This window comes from Chinchilla lanigera, unplaced genomic scaffold (genome assembly GCF_000276665.1).
Source record: "Chinchilla lanigera isolate Chin_1 unplaced genomic scaffold, ChiLan1.0 scaffold00063, whole genome shotgun sequence".
Lineage (NCBI taxonomy): Eukaryota > Metazoa > Chordata > Mammalia > Rodentia > Chinchillidae > Chinchilla > Chinchilla lanigera.
Genome location: NW_004955464.1, coordinates 6,742,200 through 6,767,574, shown reverse-complemented (window position 1 = coordinate 6,767,574; position 25,375 = coordinate 6,742,200). Strand labels below are relative to the sequence as shown.

Below are 25,375 nucleotides of genomic sequence, written 5' to 3'. Positions count from 1 at the left end.
TGCCTGGCAAGCGCAAGGTCGTGAGTTCGGTTCCCGGTACCGGAGAAAAACCAAAAAAAAAAAAAAAGTGTAATTGTGTCTTCAGGAGACACAAGAATTTAATAAGTATTTGAAAGGAGCTACTCCAATACAGGCCCAAAACAAATTATTAGTGGATAAATTCTGCAAATTTGTGAGTATAAAGAAGTGATCAAGGGGCTGGGGATTTAGTTCAGCGGCACAGCATCTGCCTGGCAAGCGCGAGGTAGTGAGTTCGATTCCCAGTACCGGAAACCACCACCCCCCAAAAAGAAGTGATCAGCCAAGAGTGGTGGCGCATGCCTGTAATCCCAGCACTTGGGAGGCTGATGCAGGAGAATTGCCCCAAGTTTGAGGCCAGCCAGAACAGCAAGACCCTGTCTCAAAAAAAAAGAAGGGACCAAAGTGCAGGAAAAAAAACCAGCAACATCTTACAACCAGCAAAGATGATTTCTGGGGAAACGTGCTTGCAATCATCAGCTTTATTGTACAATTAATACCACTTTACACCAAGCAAATGTTCATACACTGAATAACACCTTCATCGCCATGGTCCTTTTTTAACTCCCCACAGAGAAAGAACCCGTCCAATGGAGCATTCACCACACAGACTTCAAATCTGCACATAAGCCAGTGCTGCTGAAGTGCTCCCCCTAGTGGACACTAGTTTGATGAGGTTTCTCTCCATGTCAACTATTTCTATCTTTGTAACATGAAACTTTGTCTACTCAGTGCACCCATTCTTTCTTGCATTGTTTTATTTCATGATCCAGAGGCTCAAACCCAGAGCCTTGCTCAAGTGATAGAAGTGCTCTACTACTGAGCTCATTCCAGCCCTTAGTTTGTATTGAGACAGGGTCAGGCAAAGTTGCCTATTTTGGTCTGGAGCTCCCAATCCAGCTTCCTCTCTCAGGTGTACAAACTGCTACAGCACCATCTCACTCATGCCATTCCTCTCCCACATACCTAGGGAGAGGCAGTTTCGTGCAGTTTCAAATCGAGTTCGAGGCCAGCCTGAGCTACATAGTGAGTTCAAGGCCAGTCTGAACTGCATAACAAGACCCTGCCTCAAAAAACAAAAACAATCAAATTGGTTTCTTTCTTCTCAATCCTCCCTTTGGAGCTCTGCCCTATTCCACCACCAGTAAGCTGCAGATCATCTTCTGCCAAGCTCAGCACATCGGAGGAGGCTTTTGCTCTTCTTGCCCACTGATCTTTGAGACTTCACCTCTTCCTCCATCTTTTCCAACCCCGTGCCTCAGTCCCTTTGAGTAAAACACCTGAAGTGCTTTTGTTTTCCTGACTAAACACCAACTGATACACCTTCCTACCCCAACTCACCTCCTCCCTTGTAAACAAGTTGCACTTACCAAACTTAGTACTTCCAAGTGCCTAAACTAAAGGCTCACTGTCTCGTACAGTACCAATCTCCTATTTTTTTCTTTTCCTTTCTTCCCGAACTCATCTTTTCTCCCCATCCCCCAAATCCTGCCTTCTCATCCACTCCTAAAAATAACACAAAAGCAAAACTCCCAAGCCCTCCAGTTCCATTTTATCCAATGTTGCTCCGGTGACTGAAGAAGTTTTCCGGAGGGAGAAGGGAACAGCTGGTGTGCATGCAGTCCCACCTCACAGGTTAAGGGGCCTGTGCGCTGCTGTGAATGCAGAAGTTGGCAGCCTCCCTCTGCTTCACTTCCCGATCATCCCTAACCAGGAATGGTTTCCATTCCAGCAGCAAACTCACCGTCTTCAAACAATTCAATCAATTTTGCAACATAGGGATTTTCATCTTCCCCTTCAATCAACACAAACTGTCCAACTTGGATGTGAGTCTGACTTGAACAACCTTCTCTTTTCACAGATATTTCTCTAGGAAGTAACGGAGAAGCTTGTTAGGAAATCTCTTAGGACGAATACATTCTTTAGCCCCTCTGGAACCAAAAAGCGTTCCTTAACCAGAAACTCCCCTAATAGTTTCTCTATGCTGACTAACTCTCCTACTGGGAAACCGACTCACTAAGTTATACATAGAAGAGTAAACAAAATGGGTCAAATGAATTGTTTTTGCACAGATGGTTATAGAGGGCTTAATACAAATCCTAATTTTTCTGGTTTTGACAAAGAACAGAGGTTCCCGACTGGAAAGGTGTCCAATGCTATTATCAAAGCTGCACAGCTAGGAAAGAAACAGTAACAGCATCCCTCAAAACTGCGTAAAGAGTTACAAAGACTCAGCTTCAACACACATGACACGGTTGCACATACCAAAATGTGCTAAGCTATATAACTTTGCCCTCATCACTACTTACACGTAAGCCCACATCAGATAAAGTCCTCCCTTATGTTAATGCATAGCTCCCCTCCCTTGGTCTTCAAGCTAGAGTGCCTAGAAGAGACTGGACACAAAGCCAGGAACAGTTTTGCCTGAGAAGCAATTCTACCAGCCCGACCAAAGAGCCCCGTCACTCACTTGTAGGTCTGGTGGCCCAGTTTTCGATCCAGCAAAGGCCTGCCAACCCATGAATAAGTCTGCCTGCTCTTCTGCCTTGTGTTGTAGGATGCCATGGCTCCTGTGAAAAAGTCCTGACATCTGAGTTACCAAGGCAACACTCATGGAGTCCAAGATATACTCCTGCCTTCCCTAAGTTGAGCCTTTTTTCTTTTTGTGCTGGCCATGCCTTATTCTTGCACACTTTAGACTTCAGGATTGACGAAGATTAAACGTAGGCAATTTAGTATCATCTATGTACCTTTTATATTATTCCTTATTTCACCTTGCACACAAAAATAATACATAAGAAAATAAACTACACATCTTTGGAAGTTCTTACTGGAAAAAGATCCAATAGACATGAAACATCTAATAATGAGGCATAAAATATAAATGCAGGAGCCAGGTGTGCAGCACTCAGTAGGCTGAGGCAGGAGGATGTTGGGAGTTCAAGGCCAGCCTGGGGCTACATAGTGAGTTCAATGCCAGCTTAAATTACATAGTAAGACCCTGTCTCAAATACAACGTATATATGTGTATGTGTATATACACACACCACACATATGCAGTGAAGGAAAACCAGTAACACAAAGGGCCCAGAGGAACCCCTGGAAGTTAGAGGACCAAGTTTTGTGGCTGTTCCGAGAGAAAGGGGGATTCCTGCACTGACTATTGAATAATTAGTAGATATGGATAAGGCACTAAATCCTTACTCTCAATTTTCTTAAATTCAGTCTATTTTAGCTTATTAAAACAGGCATCTTCCTTTGAAAACCAAGCCAAGGTAAAATTTTACTTCCCTTTTCTAGAAGAGCATGGAAGTGCTCAATGAAAAGTAACCTACGTGTACCTGAGTGATTCACCCTAGGTCAGTGGTGGTGAACCTATGGTGCGTATGCCTCAGCAGGCTGTTTTTATCACTGAAACCTCTGAAAGGTTCGCCACCACTGCCCTAGATGGAGGCAGAGCAGTCCTTTCCTCTACCCTGCTCTGTCCATGCCTGTTTTCCAAACCTTAGAGAAGGGTGTCACTGTCCTCAGACTTTTGCAGCTGCTTGGCACAGGTCTAGCTCCAGTGAAATTCCTCAGGGAGGACGTCACCGAACACCTGTGGGAACATTACCCACCCCTGGGTCAGTTTCCATTGCACCATTCCATTATCAAAAAACTGACCATTGTATTACTTTACTATTTACTGTGCTTCCCACATTAGAATGGTAACCTCCACAGAGCAGGGCACTTGGGCTCCCAACTGTATCCAGGTCAGGATTTGGCACAAAATAGGTAAATGAATGGAAGGCAGAAAAAATGAACTGGCTTTAAAAATCCTCAGGACAATAGCAAATGTGGTGAGGATGGACAGAAGCCAGAATTCTCATACACCGCTAAAGGGCATGAAAACGGGTACAACCACTTCAGAAAACTGAACTTAAAAAAAAAAAAACAAAAAACGAATTCTGAATATTTATACCTTATGACCCAGCAATTCCAACAGAAATACATACATATCATCAAAAAATATGAACCAGAATGTTCATAGCAACACTATGCAGCAATGAAATTAAATCAATTTCAACTATACACATAACAGTGGGGGAAACCTCACAACGTAATATTAAGCTAAAGGTACTAAGATGTCAAAGATATAAAAGGCCTGATATTGGCTATGATTTCTTTTGTGCTGTCTCTTTGGAAGAACTCCTGATTAATTTTTTGAACTTTTTCTTAAAGAATGACACACCTACAGAAAAACACCTACATGACATAAAAGACAGATACACAGCTCAGGGAGCTCACTACCGTTTCTTACCCCCGTCCCCACCATTAGCCTAGACTGGTAGGTCAAATGGCCTGGAAATGGCCTGGAACGCCAAGAACAGTAAATGGCCTGGAAAGGCAGGCTTGATTTGTCCTAGCAAAGGCTCTGGCTGCCAGGAGGTGCCCACTGGAGGGTCTTGGTGCCACAGATACCAGATATCTGGAACATGCACACCATCCAGTTCAGGAGCCAGGGTAACAGATAAGGGAGCTGCAATAACATTTGAGTCAGCAGAAAAGGAGGCTGACCAAAACTCGACATATTTATCTTATTTAATTCTTTCAATAATCCTAGAACAATGTTAACACAGATTAAGTGCCTAATATGTGCTCAATAATAAATACTTGCAAAATGAAAGGTAGATGCTATTATCTCTTCAAGATGATAATTTGCCCAATACTACACAGGATGGCTTAGCTTTAAAAACTCAAAACCCTGGCTGGATGTGGTAGCACACACCTGTAATCCCAGCACTCAGGAGCCTGAGGCAGGAGGATCTCCCTGAGTTCAAAGCCAGCCTGAACTACATAGTGAGACTGTCTCAAAACAAAAAACAACAAAACCTCAAACCCTGAACAGCCAAATTCCAATGATTCCAATGTACTCTTAATTACCCCCACCCCTTACAATACACTCTTCTATTGAGTGATGTCATTTCAGGTCTGAAAGAGCTTGCACCTGGTGGCTTATTACAGTAATCAGGCTTTCCAAGCACTGAATGAGAAGTAGACTGGGCCTCAATTTTCTTATCCACAAAATGGAAATAAGAGAATCTTCCTTTTATTCAACCAATATTATTAAGCACCTATTTTGATCTGGCACTATTCTAGGATTACTAATGATTAAGTAAGAAAATGCAAAATGATAAATCCACCCCCTAAAACCTCTTGCATTCATCTGTAAGGGACAGAAATTGTATTTACCTTTTCAGTAGAATTTGAGGCTATGGAACTCAGTCTGTGCAAAACGTTCAAGGAATCCAGTTCCAAGGAATCCACAAACCTTCTAAAGTCCGTATACTGCCCTCTATTACAACTAAAAACTGTTGCAGAGACATTTAGTAAAGCATGTTCACATTGAACAAACCACCAGAGAGGGTACTCTTACTCGTATTTTACTGACAACTGAAATCAGATCTAATCTTTGCAGTTTCACAGGCAATAGACATTTTTTTTTTTTTTGATGCCGAGAATAGAACTCAGGACCTTCGGCTCGCCAGGCAGGCACTGCACCGCTGAGCTATATCCCTAGCTCCGGACAGGAGACTCTTACATCTCATTCTCCTAAGTCCAGTGCTTTTCTTCAGCTATCACAGCAGGTCAGTAGAAAGGGAGCCCCTGCATTTCCCTATTGGAAAGAAGATGGATAGGGGTCCCAGCAGTTCAGAGCAAGTTATCCGGAAAAAAGAAGACCCAGGTAGGAGTTTGGACCCCTCAGTCACAAAAAGCGACCCCGCCAAGTCTCTCTGGGCATAGTCACTACACACGTAAAGTGCGGTGAGAACACCTGCTCCGCCTTCCCTGTAGAGCTTGCTACACTATGGATCAGGAGAAAAGATGCGAGCGCTTTTCACAGGCAAAGCAGATGGAAGAAAAGGCTGAGACCATTCCTGAGCGTCTCAGGGCGCAATGCTCACGCTTCTCTGTTGGGGGCTTCCAGCTCACGCACTGCATCCACAGCAAACTCTCAACTGCCCGGCTAAGCGAGAAGCCTTTTAGGAACCGCGAGGTGAACGCCGGGAGCCACTGAACAGGCGCTCGGTGCGCGTCGGCTGAAAGCAGCAAAGAGTGAGTCTGCAGAGAACGGCGTCCTCGGTTCCAGAGGCCCGGCGCCCCCTCCAGCCCGCGGGCCGCCACACTCACCGGGGGCCGAACCTCCCGCGGGCTCTCCGCTTCCCACCGCCTCCGCTTCGGGATCCCTACGGGCTGCAGCAACTCCAACCTGCCCGAGCTAGACTTCTCCCCTAACAGCCACCAACTGCTCACCCTAACCAAAGCTGGTGCCCGGCTAGAACTCGAGAGTGCGGAAAAGAAAATTTCGCGCCAAAGGGCGTGGCCCCGCCCCAAGCCGTCTACGCGTGGCGTCACCAACCACAGCCCGCTCCGCCAGGGCGGAGCGTGACCTACCTGGGAGGGCGGGAGTGACGTACTTCCGCTGACGCCAGCAGCTGGCGACAGTTCTATCGGTGCGCGGCTCCCGGAAGGTCTTTACGCTGAGCTTTCCTCTTCCGAGTTGGTTTCCCGGCGGATTTAGAGAGATTTCGTCCACCTTTCTCCGTCCTTTTGGTTGTATTTTATTGACCTGGAGGTGACATAGCAAAGGATCCGACGGAATTAGGTAGAACTGAAAGAATTCTAAAATGGCGAATCGTACAGTGAAGGATGCGCATAGCATCCATGGTACCAACCCCCAATATCTGGTGGAGAAGATCATTCGGACACGAATCTATGAATCTAAGTACTGGAAAGAAGAGTGCTTTGGACTCACAGGTGAGCAAGAGCGCGCGGACTGCCTCGGCCTCCTTGTGGCCTCTTTTCTCCTGACTCGATCCTGGTAGGACCGACCCGTAGAGTGGTACTGGAGAGAAGTATATCAGTTATCAAAAACAATTTGATCGCCTACTGTGTGCCTAGACGTACTTTGAGTATTGAGGTCATCGATGAATTAGAGTCTTACTTTATTATGAAGGGTGTCTCAGGTTGAAACATGCCAAGTAATGTTAGCCAGGTGGGTTCCAAACCTGGGTTTAAAACTGTTGAACTCAGGGAGCTGGATATAACTCCCTGACATAGACATCTGAAGGTCCTAAGGGAAGTCACCATACCTAAAATCAAATTCTTAATATCCTTAAGTTTAAGTCAGTTCCAGTATTTCTACGTGTGAGTCCTAATATAAATGTAAGTGTTTGAGGGAAGCCTTCTAGGTCTTTTAGTCTTACGGCCTTTGTTCGAATTCGGGCATAAATCCATGTCCTGTAGCACTGACTGTGGACCTCGGCTTGGACCTAGTAAGCCAAGCAACCTTCCTTAATCCTCCTTTTGCTCACCTGGAAGTAGGGACAGTGTTAGAACGTTCTGATTCATGGTAAAGATTAAATGATTAATAGTAAATGTTTAGTCTTAGTACTTAGTGTATCGAAACCTTTCCCATTGTATTAGTTGCTGTCATTGATATTAGTGTTATACACTTATTCCCCCAATATTAAGCTCTTGGTGGCTGTTACAGTCCAAATCTTGAACTATCCCATTTCTATCCAAAAAAAAGCTCTTACTTGTTTTTGTTTTTTTAGCCGAACTTGTAGTTGATAAAGCCATGGAGTTAAGATTTGTTGGTGGCGTCTATGGTGGAAACATAAAACCAACTCCCTTCCTGTGTTTGACCTTGAAGATGCTTCAAATTCAGCCTGAGAAGGATATCATTGTAGAGTTTATAAAAAATGAAGATTTCAAGTAAGTGCATGTTGACTAGCTATTATAAAAGCTTCAATTTAAGCAGGGTGTGGTGGTGCATGCCTGTAATCCCAGTACTGGCTGAGGCAGGAGGCTCACCAAAATATGAGGCCAGCCTGGACTACATAGTTTAAGGCCAGTCTGTACCACGAGACCCTGTCTCAAACAAACAAACAAACAAACAAAAATCCAAGGGCCGGAGATAAACAGTGCCTGCCTGGCAAGTGTGAGGTTGTGAATTCAATTCCTGGTACCAAAACAAACAAACAAAAAACACCAAAAATATTTTTTTAAAAAAGCTTCAATTTAGTGGTTGAGAATTGGACTTTGGTCAAGAGCTGTGAACACAATGTATCTCATCTCCCCAGAGTTGTATTTGAGGTTTTTGTTCTTTAACACTTGAACTTCTTTGTTTGTTCTGATTGTATCAATCTTCTACTTTAGTTTCTCAGTCTTAGTAATTTTTCACCCACAAAAGTATTTCACAAATTGAATATTCAGGGGAAACCAATGTCTAATGTGTTGGTAAGGGAAAGTACCAGGACGCCTGTTGTGACATCTGGATTCATGTGTAGACTTCCTTTCTCCAAGGCTGTGGCCTTGGAGAAATCCTTAATTTTCTGAGCTTTAATTTCTTTAACCTGTAAAATGGGAATAAGAAGATGAATTCATAGGACTTACAGGGGAGTTAAGGTAGTATATGCATACCAACACAGTGCCGGTTGCATGGTGTAGTGGATTGACAACTGGTGATCAACTTATAACCCCCAGCTGAACTGAGTAAGTATGGTGCTGGGTGTGGGAGGCCCACCTGAGGATTGTTGCCAGCAGCATTCGAGGCAGAACTGGAGAAGAAGTTGTTAGGCTGTTGGGAGCAGAGAAGGGCTTTTGAGAACTAAAAGGCTGTTGGGAGCTGGTAGAAGCTGTAAGGAGCTGTTGGTTTTTTGGAGGAGCTTGTCATGCTGGCCTGATGAACTTGGCTGTTTTCATCCTCCAAGGAGCTCGGGACCTTGTTGGCACTGAGAATAGCTTCAGTTCACTTTGGGGGAGCCCTAGTCCTCACTTTGAGCATCACTTCCTGGCTCCGGAGGGGAAGGAGGTACACTGCCAGTCTCCTAGAGAAGCTTGCTACGTTGGCTTCCCTGATGGGAACTCAGCTGTCTTCACCATTGGAGGAGCTCAGGACCTCACTGTTGCTGAGGATGGCGGTGGTACCTTTCGGGGAGCTCTGGTTCTTATTTTGTGTTTCGCTTCCTGGCTCCAGTGCAGGAAGCACTGGAGCTCCCTCAGCCTGCTAGCACAGATTCTTCATCCTGCTGGCACAGACTTCCTAGATTCCACCACTGATCTTTGGGCCTTCCCAGTGCAGATCTGTGAAACAGGCCTGCATGAGATATTGTTATAGGCTCTAGGCCTCCAGTTGGACTTGGGGGAGGCATTGTTATGATCTGTAGGTCTTCAGCTGGACTCAGGCAGGACATTTCCGTGGGATCCAGGCCCTCAGCTGGATTCCTTGGTCTTAGTGTGTGGACAGATTTCCTGCACTCTCTTGTATATGATTCTTTGGGTGACTATTATAAATAATCTTATAAAATATGTGTCCTGTATTATATTGTCTCCCTTGCAAAAATAACCCCCAAAACCAACACACAAGTTAAACAGCTAAATGTGTTGGCTGCCTTTTTATTTTTGTCCATTCTGAAGAAGCTCACAAATATGAGAGACATATGGTAATATTTTTGCCACATGCCATGCTGTGTTCCAAGGGCTTTAAATACAGTAATTCACTTGACTTTCACATCAGTGCCATAAAATTACTACCCCTATTTTAGAAGGAAACTGAAGCACCAAGAGATTTAAGTAATTTGCCCAAGGTCAAGCAGATAGGAAGTGGCAAATATTATATGCTGTGCTTAGCACTTTCTTTGGGTTTCTTATTGAAATTTTTGCAGCCAGTAAATTAAGTACCATTATCTCCATTTTACAGTCATTGAGAAAACAAATGACCTGCCCTGCAGAGTTGGTAAATTATGGAATTGGAATTTTAACCCAGATAACTAATTTTTTCCAACACCCATGTTCATGGCTGTGTACTTGATCTGGTCTTATTGAGTACATTTTATACTTTTTATTAACACCAGCATCTCCTGGGATTCTTAAAATATTCCTGTGAAGTAGATGGTTTTTATCCTAGTTTTACAGATGGTGTATCTGAAAATTGAGCAACATGTGTCAAGTTTCTGGAGCCAGAAATAGAGAAGGGAAACTTGAACTCAGGTCATATTTTAGCCATCTTCTGTTCTATGCTGCCTCCAAAGTCCACCTTTCTAGTCCCCCAAAGAGATGAAAGAACACCTTTATCTTCTGCTGTCATGAGAGGAGCCGGTTGTAAAACTCGGGAACTATGTTAGAATGGCTTGTTTTTCATCTGCCAGGTATGTCCGCATGTTGGGAGCACTTTACATGAGGCTGACAGGCACTGCGATTGATTGCTACAAGTACTTGGAACCTTTGTACAACGACTATCGAAAAATCAAGAGCCAGAACCGAAATGGAGGTGAGTGCCAAGGCTGTTACGCCACGCCAGTTTTTATGTCCCTGTATCCTTAAGTCACTTTCCACATGTTCTGTCCTCATAGTTCTGCTAGCCTGCTCTCCAGAGCTCTACTCCACAGTGCTGTACATAGAGCGAGTGTACGCTTACTCGTGTAGGAACGCCACTGAAAGCTGGTACATACAGGGCCGCTCCATACCTTTTATAGAAAGGCTTTCTGCTCTGAGGAAGAACCTGGGTAGTGATCTTTGTCACTTAGTGTCGTAACGAAAGACTGTAACATTTGCTTTTCCCCTATGTGTGTCACTAAACAGTAGAAGACTAGTAAGTTGGTACATGTTGAATATCCCATATTCAAGATGGTTTGGGACCACAGTGTTTCAGATTTAAGAATTTTTTGGGTTTTAAAATATTTCTGTAAACTTCACTGACATTTTGGGCCAGATAATGACTTGCTGTGGGGGGCTTTCCTGACCATTGTGGAATGTTTGAGAGCATCCCTGGCCACTACTCCTGGATACAAGTACAACTTCCTATTAGCAGGGTGATAGGGTTATGGTTGAGAACCACTAAACTAAGGTAATGTATGCCACGGAAGTTGTAAAAAGCTGTTACTGCATGTGCCATGTAAAATACACGTTCTGTACTCAGAAACATCATGGATTCATATGAGAAATCACACAAGAGTTATATGATGTTAAAATTAATGTGAATTGATACAAAATTTTACTTCTAAATTATTAAAATTACCTTGAGTTACGTGATCTATTCAAGGGCATCCCCACATACTTCAGGACTGTTTGTGGTTGCTTTTGTGTTTGCCTCTCCTGCTAATTGGGTTTACTCTGTCTTCATATTACTTCCAGGTTGCTTGACCTAATGACTTTTTCTTTCAGAGTTTGAACTGATGCACGTAGATGAGTTTATTGATGAACTGCTGCACAGTGAGAGAGTCTGTGATATCATTCTGCCTCGGCTACAGGTGAGAGACAAAGGTTTATTATGGGAGGTTCCCATCTCCAAGACAGGCAAATAGACAAACACGAATCCATATTGAAACACAGAAGCCCTGGGTCATTGGGGTCCTGCTGCTAAGCATCTCCGTAGCTATGAGAAAGAAGATGGGGACTGAGAAGAAAGTGAAGTATTTTGAGGGTAGAACACTAAAAGTGAAGGAGTTTCTAAACTTTGTGAGCGGCTTTTTTCATATTAATCATATAAAGCCAGGCTGTTTAACAGAGAAAGAGGACCAGGAGTGGGGAGTTAGGTCCTTGCTTCATGAAACCTCGCCTTTATCAACATCCTTTCTGTTAAGGAATTTTCCTTGAAGCACCCTTTAAGGTCATGTTTTTGATTTAAAAACTACTGTTGGGAAATATGTAGGGAACACATTCGTGGGCACCTTAAAGAGAAAGGGAATGGCCTTACAGTGGAGAGATAACTGGATAGGAAGTTAGGAAACCTAAGTTGTAGGACCTGGTCCTAATTTCCACTCTACAAAATGAGATCAGACTAACCAAATGGTCTTCTTAAAAATTTATTATTGTTGTTAATTTTTTCTTTTAACCATTAACTGAAGTACCTTGTTTGTTTATTCTTCTTTCTTTTTTGGTAAAATTGACCTACAATGAAATGTAAATCTTAGGCACATTCTCAGAGTTTTGATAAATGCTATAAACTCCAAACTTTTTAATTTTTTTATTAATACAATATTTGGGGGTGCATGTTTGCAGTACATAATGACCACATTCATCATGGGAAGTTAGTACATGTACATAACAGATCTTAGTTCTTTTTTTAATACTCTTCCCCTCTCCTCTCCTTCCTACCTCCCTCCATCTCTTGGTCCCATTTACTTCTACAAAATTTGTATCTCCAGTACCACATGCTTTTTAAACTGCTCTGTAGGTCTGTTTTAAGGGTACTGAGAGGAACAAATGGAGACAGCTCCACATATTCCAACCCGGTTAGCTCCTTTTTGTTCTAGGTTACATGTGGGGCTTGAGCAGGAAGACTTCCTTTGAATGAAGCCTTTCTGTCTTAACTGGCTTTCTTGCAATATATAGATTAAAATTTGGTAAGTTTTTGCTTATGTGTAACCTTTGAAACCATCACTGCAATCAAAATAATGACTCTTCTTTCCTGTCCCTCCTTTTTCCTAAGCAACCACCAGTGTGCTGTCACCGCAGATTAGTCTGCATTTTGGAATTATGTGCTACATGTTCATTTTCACTGGGCATAATTATCCTGAGATTCACTGTGTTGCCGCATGTATCACTGATTTGTTACATTCTGTTGCCTAGTATACCATTGGATATACCACAGCTGTGAAACGTTTTATCTGTTTATGCATTATTTTGGAATACCAGGTCAATACACAAAAACCCATTGTATTTCTATACGTTAGCAATGAACAATAGGAATTTGACACTTTTTTAAAAGATGTAATTTACAGTATCATCAAAAAATTTAAAACAAGGGAAATGTTGTCAAAAGATAAGCAAGACTCATACACCTAAAACTGTAAAATGTAGCATTACTAAGAGAGACTACAAATCTAACAAATGGGAAGATGTCCAGATGCTTCTTGACTCCTCCTGAGGTTATACCCTAGTCAGTCCTTCCTGTGTTGAAAATGTGCTTTCTTTATCTAACCTGCCAAATAACACAACATAGCACAGCTTATTTTGAATATGCTCAAAACATTTATGTTAGCCTGCAGTTGAACAGAATCATCTAACACAGCCTATCTAATAAGAGAATGTTAAATGTCTTATAATTTATTGAATACCTGTATCTGGAGAATGTTGCTGACACAGTGTAGTGTAGAGTTCTGCTTGTCTACCCTTGTGATGATGTGGCTGACTAGGAACTTTGATTCACTGCCACTGCCTGGCATTGAGAGGTTTTTTGGTTTGGTTGGTTAGTTGGGTGGTTTTTTTTGTTTGTTTGTTTGTTTTTTTGAGACATGGTCTTACTGTGTACTGCACGCTAACCTCAAAGTTGAGGCAGTCCCCCTGCCTCAGCCTCCCAAGTGCTGAGATTACAGGTGTGTACCACAAAGCCCAGCTCCTAAGTCTTACTTTAAAGCTATAATAACAAATGCATCACTGAACTGCCATAAGGCAGACAAATGGAATAAAATAAAGGAACTAGTAATAGCTTGTATACATGGACAGTTGCTTTTCTACAGACATGCTAGGGTAAGTCCTATTGAAAAATGATAATCTTTTCCACAGATGGTGCTAGAAAAATTAAAAAACCATAGGCATACAAATGAATCTGCCTTTCCTCACACCGTATATAAAAATTAACTTGACAGGGATCACAGACTTAAAAACAGAACTACAATAGCAGGTACCTTATGTTGTCAAACATTTCTGTAATGGAATACAAAAACCATAAATTTAAAAAAATAAATTTGTGGGCTGGGAATTTAGCTCAGTGTCACAGCACCTGCCTGGCAAGTGCAGGGTCGTGAGTTCGATTCCTGATACTGGGAAAAAAAACAAAATAAATAAATAAATAATATGTAGATCTTTTGATTTTCTAAAGACTGTATTCCAAAAATGGAAAGTGTATGTGCACAGCATACAACAAAGCATACTTAAACTTGTAATATGTAAAGAAATTGCTTGAGCTTAATAACAAGACAACCCAGTGATTGTTTCCCAGTGGCATGATAAGTGAATCTTTTTACATTGACTTTACTGGTTGAGCGTACCTAATCAGAGAATCCAAAATGCTCCAAAGTCCACAATTTCTTGAACGTCATATTGGTGTTCTGAAAGTTTTAGGTTTTTTAGCATTTCAGAAGGGGGATGCTCAACCTGTATTCTTAACCGCCTTATTCGTAGTGGTTGGAAACTGGAAAGAATCCAAGTAGGCATCAGCAAATGACAAAGTGTGGTATATTCATACAGTGGAATGCTGCTGAGCAGTAAAAATGAACTACAGAGTAACTTGGGTCAGTTGCACTGTGTGAAAAAAAGAATATTCATATGGAATTGTAGTAACTGTAAACTATAATAACAGAAATTAGATCAGTAGTTGCCTGGGTACCGAGTGAAAGAGTGAGGAGAAAGGAATGAGATAAAAAGGGATGTAGGGGCCGGGGATATAGCACAGTGGCACAGTGCCTGCCTGGCACACGCAAGGTCCTGAGTTCAATTCCTGTACCCCCAAAAAAGGGGCATAAGTAAACTTTCGGGGAAGAGGATATATTTATATGTTTATGTACTGCTGGTCTAACAGTTGTATACAGTATGTGTCAGCCCATACAGCTGCATACAGTACTTGTGCGGTTTATTGTTAGTTTTACCTCGAAACTTTTTAAAACTTGTGAGAATCATTGGAATAGATGCAGACTAAAGGTCGCCGGCTCTTTCCACTCTACTGTTCTCTGATTCCACACATCCCCATGGTAGATAGGGGTCTTCTGTCCGGGGGCATAGAAGTGGAACTGAGCCAGGGAGTTTGGCTGAGGCAAGCAAAACTTTATCAGGAGGGTTTTACTTCTGGGAGATACAGTGACGGAGAGAATAGTCAGGCTTGTTAGAAAGATGAAAGCTTTTTTACTGGTGTAATGATTGCAAGGGGTAAGCTAAGGTCTAGGAATTTTTCATTGGTCCAGGATAAAAAGTTTTTTTTTCCCTGTGCAGACCTCTTGGCCTTAAGAAACTGGTCATCAGTTTATCATTGAAGCTGTGAATGCCCCATTTTGCACAAACGTCCTGGCCTTATGATTAGGATGGGGCTCTACAGTTCCTGAGAGAACCTCTTGGGGGATGGGGTAGAAGAAGACACAAATCATGCTTTTATCTCATTATGGGCCTGGGAGTTATTTTGCCTCTGTCCCTTTGTGATGATCCCCCAATGATGTACCTGCTTTTTTAAGGTTAATAATGGAGAGAGAGAGGATGTAGGGGAAAACACTACTGTACTTTCAAAAGGTAACAGGCCCTGAGCTAAGGTCCTCGGAGTACACTTGCCCTTTGTTCCCTGACCCATAGTTTTTAGAACTCATAGCATTAACTAAAGGGTCCCAGATACAGTTTGTAGGTTGGGGGTAGGGACAGTTTCTTATATGTTGAAGTAATCACAGAAACTCCCAACCAGGTAGGTTCTCTGCCTAAGCTCTCCTTTTAGATGCTATCTGATGCTCAGTAATTTCTGAAACAATTTGTTGTATCACATCTCAGAGATGCTTCATTCTGCTTAGAAACAAAAGGAATTGTTTTTAAAAATTTCTATTAGTACACATTTGCAGTACATGATTACTTATGGGGAGTTAGCAAATGTGCATAACATATCTTAGTTGTTTTTACTTCCCCTTTTCCTCCCCTCCCGCTCTTGGTCCAAAAGGCGTAATTTAAAAATCAGAGATGTAATATATTGTATGGTTCCTTTTTTATGATACAGAATAGACAAATCTATAGAGAAAAAAAAGGCAGATTTGCTAACACAAAACGCAGGGATGGGGTAATGATGAATAATTATTTATTGGATATGGGGTGCTTTTTCTGGAGTAGTAAAAAGTTTTAGAACTAGTGAGGTCATTTTTCACATTGTACATACACAGAATTATACACTTTAGTATGGCTAGTTAAATGAATTTCACCTCAATAGTTAAAAAAGACAAAGGGATAAAAACTTTAAATAAAGCAAAAAGGAAAGAAGAAAGGAAAAGAACACATTCAGCACATTCCCAGTGGGACCATAATTTGTATGTCTCGCTGTCACACAGCTTGAACCACTGGTGGTGCACGCATGACTGTCCCCGCAGGTGGCCCTCTATTAATTTTGTTAGTAAAAAGGCCAGTAAAAGTGATTAGATCCATTTGTACCATCAGTGGTACAAGCCGCCCCACGGGACAGTCATATAGTACCGCCCAGCTCCCAGCTGGTGGGAGTGTGTTGGAATTGGGAACTGAGTGCAGATACCTGACAAATGAGTGAGACGAATTTGCTTGAGGCAGCCAACCATCCGCATGGGTGTGATTGGTAGACAGGTGCTCAGTACTGAACAGCAGCGCATCAGCTTCCACATGGAGCCAGCTCTTACCCTGTGAGTAAAGATCCGCAAAGCGGATGTGGTGTGTCTCTCCTGTTCCGTACTCACTACTCTGCAGCAGATAGTGAAGAGAATGAAATCACCAATCTAAAACCTGCTTTTGGGGATCAGTTTTCACACCACCTCATTGTGGGCTACACTATTACTACCTTTAACTGTTCTTACTTTTAGAAATGTTGCAAAGATTGGGAAAACTTCATGTGCAGTCAGGTTGCAGCTAAGGGTTCCAAACCCCAGTGAGCTCTGAGCAAGCCTGTTACTGTAAGCAGTGTGACTTGCATGTAGTCTAGAAGGAAAGACCACAACATGAGCATCTTTTAGTACCTATCAAGCCTGACTAAGGAGAGAGAAATTGAAATCTGACCGATAAATGTTACCAAATCACCGAAAGGTGTGTTCCGATATGAACCGCTATAAGTCCTTAGACTACCTTTTGCTGGACATGGTGGCACATGCCTGTAAGCCAAACTTCTGGGAGGCTGAGACAGGAAGACCATGAGTTCAAGCCCAGCCTATACAACCTGTTGAGACTCTGTCTTTTAAAAAAAAAAAGAAGATCATAATAATGAGGCTGGGAATGCAGGTCAGTGTGAAAGCCCTGCATTCAATCTCCAATACTACTGGGGGAAGGAAAAATAAAAAGACTGTTTACCCTGAGTCTGTTCTTAGTAACCAACCCTCAGGTCATCAGTGTAGTGGGCACCCCCAGTACTGTTCACCAGCTGCTCCTCCTCGTTCATAGTGGGTTGTCACAGCCTCTCCATGCAGCCCAGGGTGCTCAACTATTGTTTCTGGCCAACGTAAGTATTTGTGTTTGATGGAATGAAAATACATTCCAAAGCAACTTCCTGCCAACATCAAGGCACATCCAGCCAAAGCTGAACTGAGCTGGGTGTGATGCTTGCCTATAATCTCAGCCCTTGGGGAGGCTGATGTAGGATTTCAAGTTTGAGCCTAGTCTGGGCAATTTAGACCTTGTCTCAAAAAAACCCAACCAAACAAGTGAAAAACAGGCTGGGCATATACCTCCCTACTCAATTTACAAGTACTTCATAAACTCTGCCATTTACTAGTCCACCAAGCATGCAGAGTTGGAAGAGGCTTGAAGAAAGTCATGATCCATTTATTTATGGTCATTAACCTGGCAACACATAAGACGGTATTTAACATTTTTGTGTAGTAAAGCAGATCATTATACTCTAGCCTTTCAGGATTATTTATTTATTTGACTTCATTTTGGGAATCTTTGCCACATAATTACGAATGTCCTTCCCCATCTTTTAGCAAGTGTGACTATTAAATACACTGCTATAGTGTGATTTAATGCAGTATATTTTATTGTAATTGACTTATCAAAGCAAGGGACTAACAAACTCCTATTAGTCAGAACTACTAAAGACAGTTTTAAAGAGGGAAATGGAATTCATAGTATCACCTCTTATTTATTATGAGCAATAATTAGTATAAAGTTTTACATGTTTAAAAAAAAAGAAGTAACGATTTCAGACTCTCCTGAGTCTGGTAAGTATTTTTTGTGCACTGTTGGATACTGTCCTGGATCCCAAACTCCATCCCGTTACATACCTCATTTCTTTCAATCTTTATAGAATTTTAACGGAGGATAAATGAGAGCTAAGTAGCATACACATAATTCTCATTATTCTACAACTGCCTGTCCAGGCCACTGAGCATTCTTGTTTTTTTTTGTTTTGTTTTGTTTTTGTTTTTCTTCCGGTACCAGGAATCGAACTCACGACGTTGCGCTTGCTAGGCAGGCGCTGTGCCACTGAGCTAAATCCCCAGCCCCCCACTGAGCATTCTTTATATCCTTGTGTCAGGAAGATGGTGAGCAGTCTCATGACCCAGTCATTCCATCTGGCTGGGTCTCTTCCCTTGAAACTGTCAAGCAACCCAATCTCAGCCACAAACTTTGGATTTTCTGTGTATCTGACAGTGTATGCTCATAGGAGATAGAACCAGCTGAAAATTAATTTCTTCCCTTCAGCTTTGTATTTATGTTTGTGGCAGAAATCAAGAGAGTATACAGATTCCATGTATATTAAACTCTAGGAAAATCTAAATTGTCTTTGAAATCACTACAGCTCTTGTTCCGTGGCTTTTGTCAGTGTCAGAAGCCCAGCGTTATGGCCTCAGGACATAGAGGAGAGGGCAGTGACTTGTAACTAACTTTATGTTCTCTGCAGAAACGCTATGTGCTAGAAGAAGCTGAGCAGTTGGAGCCTCGAGTTAGTGCGCTGGAAGAAGACATGGATGATGTGGAGTCTAGTGAAGAGGAGGAGGAAGAAGATGAGAAGGTGAGGCACCTAGGAATCTTAGAAGCTGAGGGTGGTTGAGAATGGTCCTTGTTTTTGTTTCCAAACTTTAATTTTTAATTTTCTTTCAAAAAAATTTTTCCTATCACAAATACAAACTTTAAAGTCAAGTACCCCTTGACTCATATCTTACCATTGTCATTTACTAGTGTTATAATCTTAATGTTCCTTCTTTTTTTTCCTCCTAGTGCTGGGAGTTGAACCCATAGCTATGTCCCCAGCCCCTTAATAGTGGTATAATTATGAAAATTATTTAATCATAATTTTCTTCTTTGTAAAGTAAGGATAGTCATGTTCTCTCAGGACTGTTGTGTTAAATGACCCTTCCTTTCCCCTTTTTATTCCATTCAAGCTTTGAGCTTACTAGTTAATGTCACCCATACCCAGTCAGTGGACTAATCCAGTTATCACATCCACGATCCAGTCCCTCTCAAAAGCTCCACCTGTGAGTGCATGGTGCTTTGAGGGGACATCTAGATAAAAACTATAACAATGGTGAAGTGAGATCTAATTACTTTTACTTGATATGCATAACTGAAAATCTCATTTTTAAAAAAAACCGCCATTCTTGGGCTGAGGGTATGGTTCATTGGTAGTGCTTGCCTAGCATGTGCAGGGCCCTGAGTCTGGTACCTAGCACCACATGAAACAACAAAACAACCCCATTGTTTTCCCACTTGCCTGCCTTGTTTATATATGTGTGTCGGTCTGTTTCTGTTGTCACCGTCCTGGCCATTTTATACAAATGCTACACTGTCCTGATTATATAACTTAAGAAGAAGTCTGAATTTTCACTAGAGCAAGAGATTTCTATGTAAATAATAGAATCTACTGCAAAGTTTAAAAGAAACCTGCTAGTATTTTGATTAAAATTGCATTGACTCTATAAACAAACTTTGAGGGGAAATGAAAGTGACATCTTTTTGATAGCCATGAAGATAGTATATCTGACAGCCATTGTCTCTGTGAGGAGTGTGCATTTGTTCTAATTATTTCTTTGATGTGACCTGTGGCCCCACCCCCACTGCTTTAAGATCTTATTGTTTAGCTGGTTATTTTGCAGTTTTACTATCTCTGGGGTATGACTTTACTTTTATTTACCTACCCGTGGGATTGTTTCCCAGATGCTTTTCATCAGTTTTCCCCTCTACACTCTCTCCATTCTCTCTCTTAGATGCAAGCTTTTATTCCATCCAGCTTGTCTGTGTTTACCTTTTTTTTTTTTTCTTCCTGAAACAAGGTCTTGCTGTGTAGCCCAGGCTGGCCTTGAACACACGGCAATCCAGTCCTGCCTCAACCTCCCGAGTGCTGGGATTATAGGCATGCGCCTGGCTTCTTTACCTTTTTTAAATCTTGTTTGCCCATGCTAGCTCCTAAACTATGATGTCACTGGCCGCTAAGCATCTTCCAGCTCTGTTATGATCTATGGGACCACCACCATATATCCAATCTGTGGGTGACAGAAAAGCCATTATACAGGACATGCCTATTTCTGTTCCTATAGATAGCTAGGGACACCACTGACTGGGACCTTCTCAGCTTTGAGTCCTAGATGCCTTTCATGCATCGGTGTTTATGCAGAGCTCATTATTTTTCCTTAAAGCCTTATTATAGTATTGACATTGTTTTCAGGCAGCTCTACTGGATTCCTATTGCTTTAGCCCCAGTACCTCATTGCATCAGGTTATTTATCCTGTACAGATTTTCAGCCTGTATTTTTCTGATTTCCTTCCTATGATGCTGCTTAACATTCACATGTCCCTTGTATTTCCTATAAACTATTAGACCTACAGGCTTAATCAGATTTGAGGGATTTTTTGTTTGTCTTTTGAGACAGGGTTTCACTATACAGTTCAGGCTAGCCTTCAGCTCACTTTGTAGCCCAGGCTGGCCGAGAACTCAAAGCGATCCTCCTACCTCAGCCTCCTGAGTACTGGGATTACAGGTGTGTACCACCACACCCGGCCACTTTTGGGGATTTTTATCTCATTTTGGAGTGTAACAACACTGTTTCATAGCAATGGTATGTATGTCCCCTGGGGTGTCTCACTTTTTGTAATGTTAGAATCCACTGATGAGCAATGACTAGCTCCTTCAGGTTTTATAAAATAGTGATATATTCTAGTTCTTTCATCATCATTTTCATCTGGAATATACCTGTAAAAGGAAACATTCCAAAGCCATGCATGATAGTGCATGCTTGTAATCCCAGCACTTGCAAAGCTGAGGCAGGAGGTTCACCAAAAGTTCAAGACTAGCCTGGGCTACATAGTGGAGTTCAAGGTCAGTTTGAACTACATAGTGAGACACTCTCAAAAACCAAAAATAAAGGAAAGGTTCCAAATCAGCATTTAGTTTTTCACAGGTGCAGTTTATAGAGGAAAGACAATTGATCCCTTTTCTTTACCAGCCTTAAAAGTTGACTATATACTATCCTCCCGAAGTGATGCTATTTTACCTCTAATAACTTTACAACTGACCTAAAACAATTTTAAGACAGGGTCTCTCTTTGCAATTCAAGCTGGCCTTGAACTTACTATAAAGCTCAGGCTGGCCTTGAACTTGCTGTGATCCTCCTGCCTCAGCCTCCTGAGTACCAGGATTACAGGTGTGTGCCACCACACCTGGCCTTGACTTAAGCAGTTCTGATGTTTTAATCTGTTGTCTGTGTCAACAATCAAATTGTCCCATCTTTGGCCAGTGGAGGCTTCTTCTGCTTAATTTCTTAGATTCCTTGATGTAACTGTAGAAGTCTTCAGTAGCTTCCGTGCGTCCTCATGTGTATTCCAGTCACATCTGGCATACTTACACCCCAGACCTTGAGTCAGCCATTTCCATGAAATCTTCCCCCTCCCCCCACAATGAAGTCTTTAGTTTAACAGTATATGATATTTAGATACTACAGTCTGGGCACTGTAAGTAGTCATTAGTAGCAGGTTGATTGGTGTTGGTAAACATTTACTTTTGGCAGTACTAAGGGAAATTTAGTTTTGAGGATTTAGATACACCATGGCCTTTTACTTAATTGACCTGTACCTTTTTTTTTTCCTAAGACAGGGTCTTGTTATGCAGTTCAGGCTGGCCTTTAACTCACTATGTAGCCTAGGCTGACCTCAAACTGGTGACAATCCTGCCTCAGCCTCCAAGTGCTGAGATTACAGGCATGTGCCACCATGCCCAGCTTTTCTTTCATTTTGGAAATCCAGCTTGTTTTTGTCTTCACGGTTATCACACTATGTAATCACCTTACTGTGTTATAGAGTCACTGGGACATGGGCTTCAGGACAGGCTGAGGAGGGGAGTATAATCAGTATTCCTAGATGACTGACCATTAATAGCCTGTGCTCATCACTGACCCATTCCTCTTCTTTCCAGTTGGAAAGGGTGCCATCGCCTGATCATCGGCGGAGAAGCTACAGAGACTTGGACAAGCCCCGCCGCTCTCCCACACTGCGATACAGGAGGAGCAGGAGTCGGTCTCCCAGAAGGCAAGGCACTAGTCCTTAGATTTTGGGTGTTACAGTCTAGGAGTTTGGATTTTGGGGAAAGAAAAATGCCAGCCTATGGAGAATGTTTGCTCAGTGTATTAATTACCTATTGCTGCAAAACCACTACACACAAAACCTCATGAGCAGACAATGAAAACCATTTCTTTACTTCACAAGTGTGTGGTCAGTGATTTAAGGTGGAAGTAGAGATGCATTAGTTGGAGTACAAACTGTGTTTATTGACTTTATACTGGCTCATATAAGCTGGCCTTTGCAAGGATGGCTGGGGCAATTTAATGTCTTTTCTGTGTCTCAGCCTCCAGCAGGCTATTAAATATGTTCTCATGACAGTGGCAGAATTTAAGAATACGCAAGTCATTCAAGCAAGCGCTTTTCCAGTATCTGCTTGTGCCACATTAGCAAATACACCATTGGCTGAAGCAAGTCACTTGGTCATTCCCAGAGTTAAGAGTGGGAAAGGGCTATAAAGTTACATGACAGCATGTAATCCCACCACTCACTTGGGAGGGTAAGGCAGGAGGATCTTTACCAGTTGAGACCAGCCTGGGCTGCAAAGTGATCTCAAGGCCAGCTGAACTGCATAGTGAGACCGTCTCAAAAAGACAAAAAATAAAGTTACATGACAAAGGACATGGATACAGAGAAAAATAAGAATCAGGACCACTGGATTCATCCCCAGCACCTCTCCCCAATGAATTGGGGCCAGTTTTGCAATCTGCAGCATCCACTACACTAACCTTGGCTCCACTTTTCTTTTTTCTTTGTAGGCGGAGTCGCTCTCCCAAAAGAAGAAGGTAAGCTCTCAATTGTTTCTACTGAGCGAGGGATTGGGAAAGGGTGGTAGTATTGTGTGTGTATTACCAAACAGATCTATCAGGCTGATCGATCTTTTCCACAGTCCTTCACCCCGCAGAGAGAGGCATCGGAGCAAGAGCCCAAGACGCCACAGAAGCAGGTCCCGAGATCGACGACACAGATCCCGCTCCAAGTCCCCAGGTACAGCATTTGGGCTGTTTGTCACTGCTTGTCTTAACAAATCTAAGAAGCAGTTATCCTCCTGCAATATAGAAGTACCTAACCATTCTGTTGCCTGGCAGAAAAGGAAATAGATGTGAAATTTGAAAATTAAGGCTTGCTAGCCAGACATGGTAGCACACTCCTGTAATCCAGCACTCTGGGAGGCTGAGGAGCTCAAAGCCCAACCTGAGAAACTTAGCAATTTAGTGAGACTCTGTCCAGAAAAGTGACCAGACATGTAGCTCAAATGAGAAAGCCCTGGGTTCAATCCCCAGTACCACCAAAATGAAAAGAAAAATGGGACTCAGATCTTTTCTGTAGTTGCTACAGCAGCACCCAAAGTTAAAGGGGAAAGATTGGTTTGTTTGAGATAGGTCTTGCTATGCAGTTCAGGCTGACCTTGAACTTATTGTGTAGCCGAGGCTGACCTTGAACTCAAGGATCCTCTTTCCTCAGCCTCCCAAGTGCTGGAATTACAGGCGTGAGCCACCACACTCAGCTCAGAAAGGTTTATTTAGCTCACAGTTTTATAGGGGTTTCAGTCCATAATCGGCTGACTCCAAGAATGAGGGGTGCGGCACAGAGGCCTCACAGAAGAGAAACTTTTGTTCATGGTAGGCAGAAGGTAACAAAGCAACAAGGTGAGCATTAGCAGAATCTTTCTGCCCTTTTATTTAACCCAGGCTACCGAGATTAGGGCAGAGCCAAACTGATTAGTGCACTGATTTAGTAATCACCCACCCTTAATCCTAGCATTGCACCATGAGTCAGTCATACGCTAGGTTTAGCTGCCTCTGAAAAAGCCCCACCTATGACTGCATGAGGCTTTTGGGAGCGGGGGGGACATCCAGACAAAAACCGTAACAATGAGCTTCAGTATTTTCATCTGAAATTACAAGAACAATGCCTACAGGGTGGCAAAGACCCAATGTGATTATGAATTTAGGTGTATTGTCCTGAGGGTATTTGGTTTTATTACTACTTTCCATGCCACACATACACTGCTTGGAGTGGTGCTGCCAGCAAGAGGTTTCACCACCATAGGCTACCTAAGTAATAAACCGATGGGTGGGATTGGGGGAAGTGTGAATGACGGTTCAAGAGTTAAGACCTGACTCATCCAAAGACCTTTTCTTTCACAGGTCATCACCGTAGTCACAGACATAGGAGCCACTCAAAGTCTCCTGAAAGGTAAATGTTGACCTCTATTTTAAGAACATAAATCTTAGTTCCGAAATTAAAAATCTTAAGTTGGGGGTGATGGCACATGCCTATAACCCCAGCACTAGGCAGCCTGAGGCAGGAGGATCACTTTAAATTTTTAGCCCAGCCCCCTTTCTTGCTCCTACTTAGTAAGTTCAAGTCAGCCTGAATTACCTATCTCAAAAATGGAAATAAAACTCAATTGCAACAAAGTTGGGCCTGAAATGTTGTTTTGATGAGAGTAATGTAACTGGGAGTTCTCATTTATTTCAGATTATTGGCGTTTTATCCTGAGAATTACTAGGAGTCTCTTGCACTTTTTTTTCTTTGGAGGGTTGTGGCTTTGGATGTGGTCTCAAAAGACATGATGTTTTTTTCAGTTGTGGGAATTTTTTGTTACTGAGGTCTGAAGCCTAAGGCCTCACACTTGATAGGCAAGCACACTGCCACTGAGACAAATACCCAACTCTGACCTGGGTTTTAAGTACCAAGTTTTAAAACTAACAGTTGAGTGACCTTGGCCAAGTCATTTTCATTTGAGCACCTTTCATTGAAATCCCTGTGCACTATTAACCTCTCAAGAGGTGGTTTCCTTAATGCCAGATTTACAATGTTCCTCTGAGATGGGAAGGGGGGATCATACATAAATCACCAAGCACTTTTTAATGAATATTGTGTCATTTCCATGCTCCCAAGTGTCCACATGTCATAGCATTTGTCAAGTGCCCTTCCATGTTCAGTGTAATGATTTATAAATATATATTCCATTTCAGGTCAAAGAAAAGCCATAAGAAGAGCCGAAGAGGGAATGAGTGATGAATTCAGTTTGGTTTTAGCCCAAATAGCCTCCTGTGGATATGAGGGTACCACTGTGGAAGGATTAAGAGCTGCTCTCCTGGCAGCTATAGTA

At 42.4% G+C, this 25,375-nt stretch overlaps 2 protein-coding genes across 10 annotated transcripts in view; one reads left to right on the top strand and one right to left on the bottom strand.

Moving 5' to 3' along the window:
- The window catches only part of Orc1 (origin recognition complex, subunit 1), a 26,099-nt gene extending 19,570 nt beyond the window's left edge, over positions 1 to 6,529 (bottom strand). Inside the window, exons 1-5 of one of the 9 annotated variants that reach the window (XM_013521610.1) lie at positions 6,190 to 6,407; positions 5,964 to 6,098; positions 5,251 to 5,369; positions 2,489 to 2,601; positions 1,763 to 1,887 (exon numbers count right to left, since the gene is read on the bottom strand). In XM_013521610.1, the coding sequence (XP_013377064.1) occupies positions 1,763 to 1,887; positions 2,489 to 2,601; positions 5,251 to 5,369; positions 5,964 to 6,000 (394 nt within the window). In that variant the 5' untranslated portion in view covers positions 6,001 to 6,098; positions 6,190 to 6,407. Of the gene's footprint in view, positions 1 to 1,762; positions 1,888 to 2,488; positions 2,602 to 3,522; positions 3,617 to 5,250; positions 6,408 to 6,453 lie in introns of those variants that run through there. The other 8 variants (XM_013521611.1, XM_005398584.2, XM_013521609.1 and 5 more) reach the window with 8 other exon arrangements.
- Positions 6,516 to 25,375, top strand: Prpf38a (pre-mRNA processing factor 38A). Its single transcript, XM_005398588.2, has 10 exons — positions 6,516 to 6,816; positions 7,617 to 7,776; positions 10,212 to 10,333; positions 11,227 to 11,312; positions 18,608 to 18,718; positions 22,112 to 22,224; positions 23,013 to 23,039; positions 23,144 to 23,241; positions 24,405 to 24,453; positions 25,239 to 25,375. The coding sequence occupies exons 1-10, from the start codon at positions 6,687 to 6,689 to the stop codon at positions 25,279 to 25,281; spliced, it is 939 nt and encodes a 312-aa protein (XP_005398645.1). The 5' UTR covers positions 6,516 to 6,686; the 3' UTR covers positions 25,282 to 25,375.

What these genes read in the sequence shown, in the direction of transcription:
- Prpf38a (XM_005398588.2), top strand. Translation starts at nt 6,687, where the DNA reads ATGGCGAATCGTACAGTGAAGGATGCGCATAGCATCCATGGTACCAAC. An exon ending in GAGCCAGAACCGAAATGGAG is followed by an intron (nt 10,334 to 11,226) that starts GTGAGTGCCAAG and finishes TTTTTCTTTCAG; the next exon opens with AGTTTGAACTGATGCACGTA. An exon ending in ATCCCGCTCCAAGTCCCCAG is followed by an intron (nt 23,242 to 24,404) that starts GTACAGCATTTG and finishes TTTCTTTCACAG; the next exon opens with GTCATCACCGTAGTCACAGA.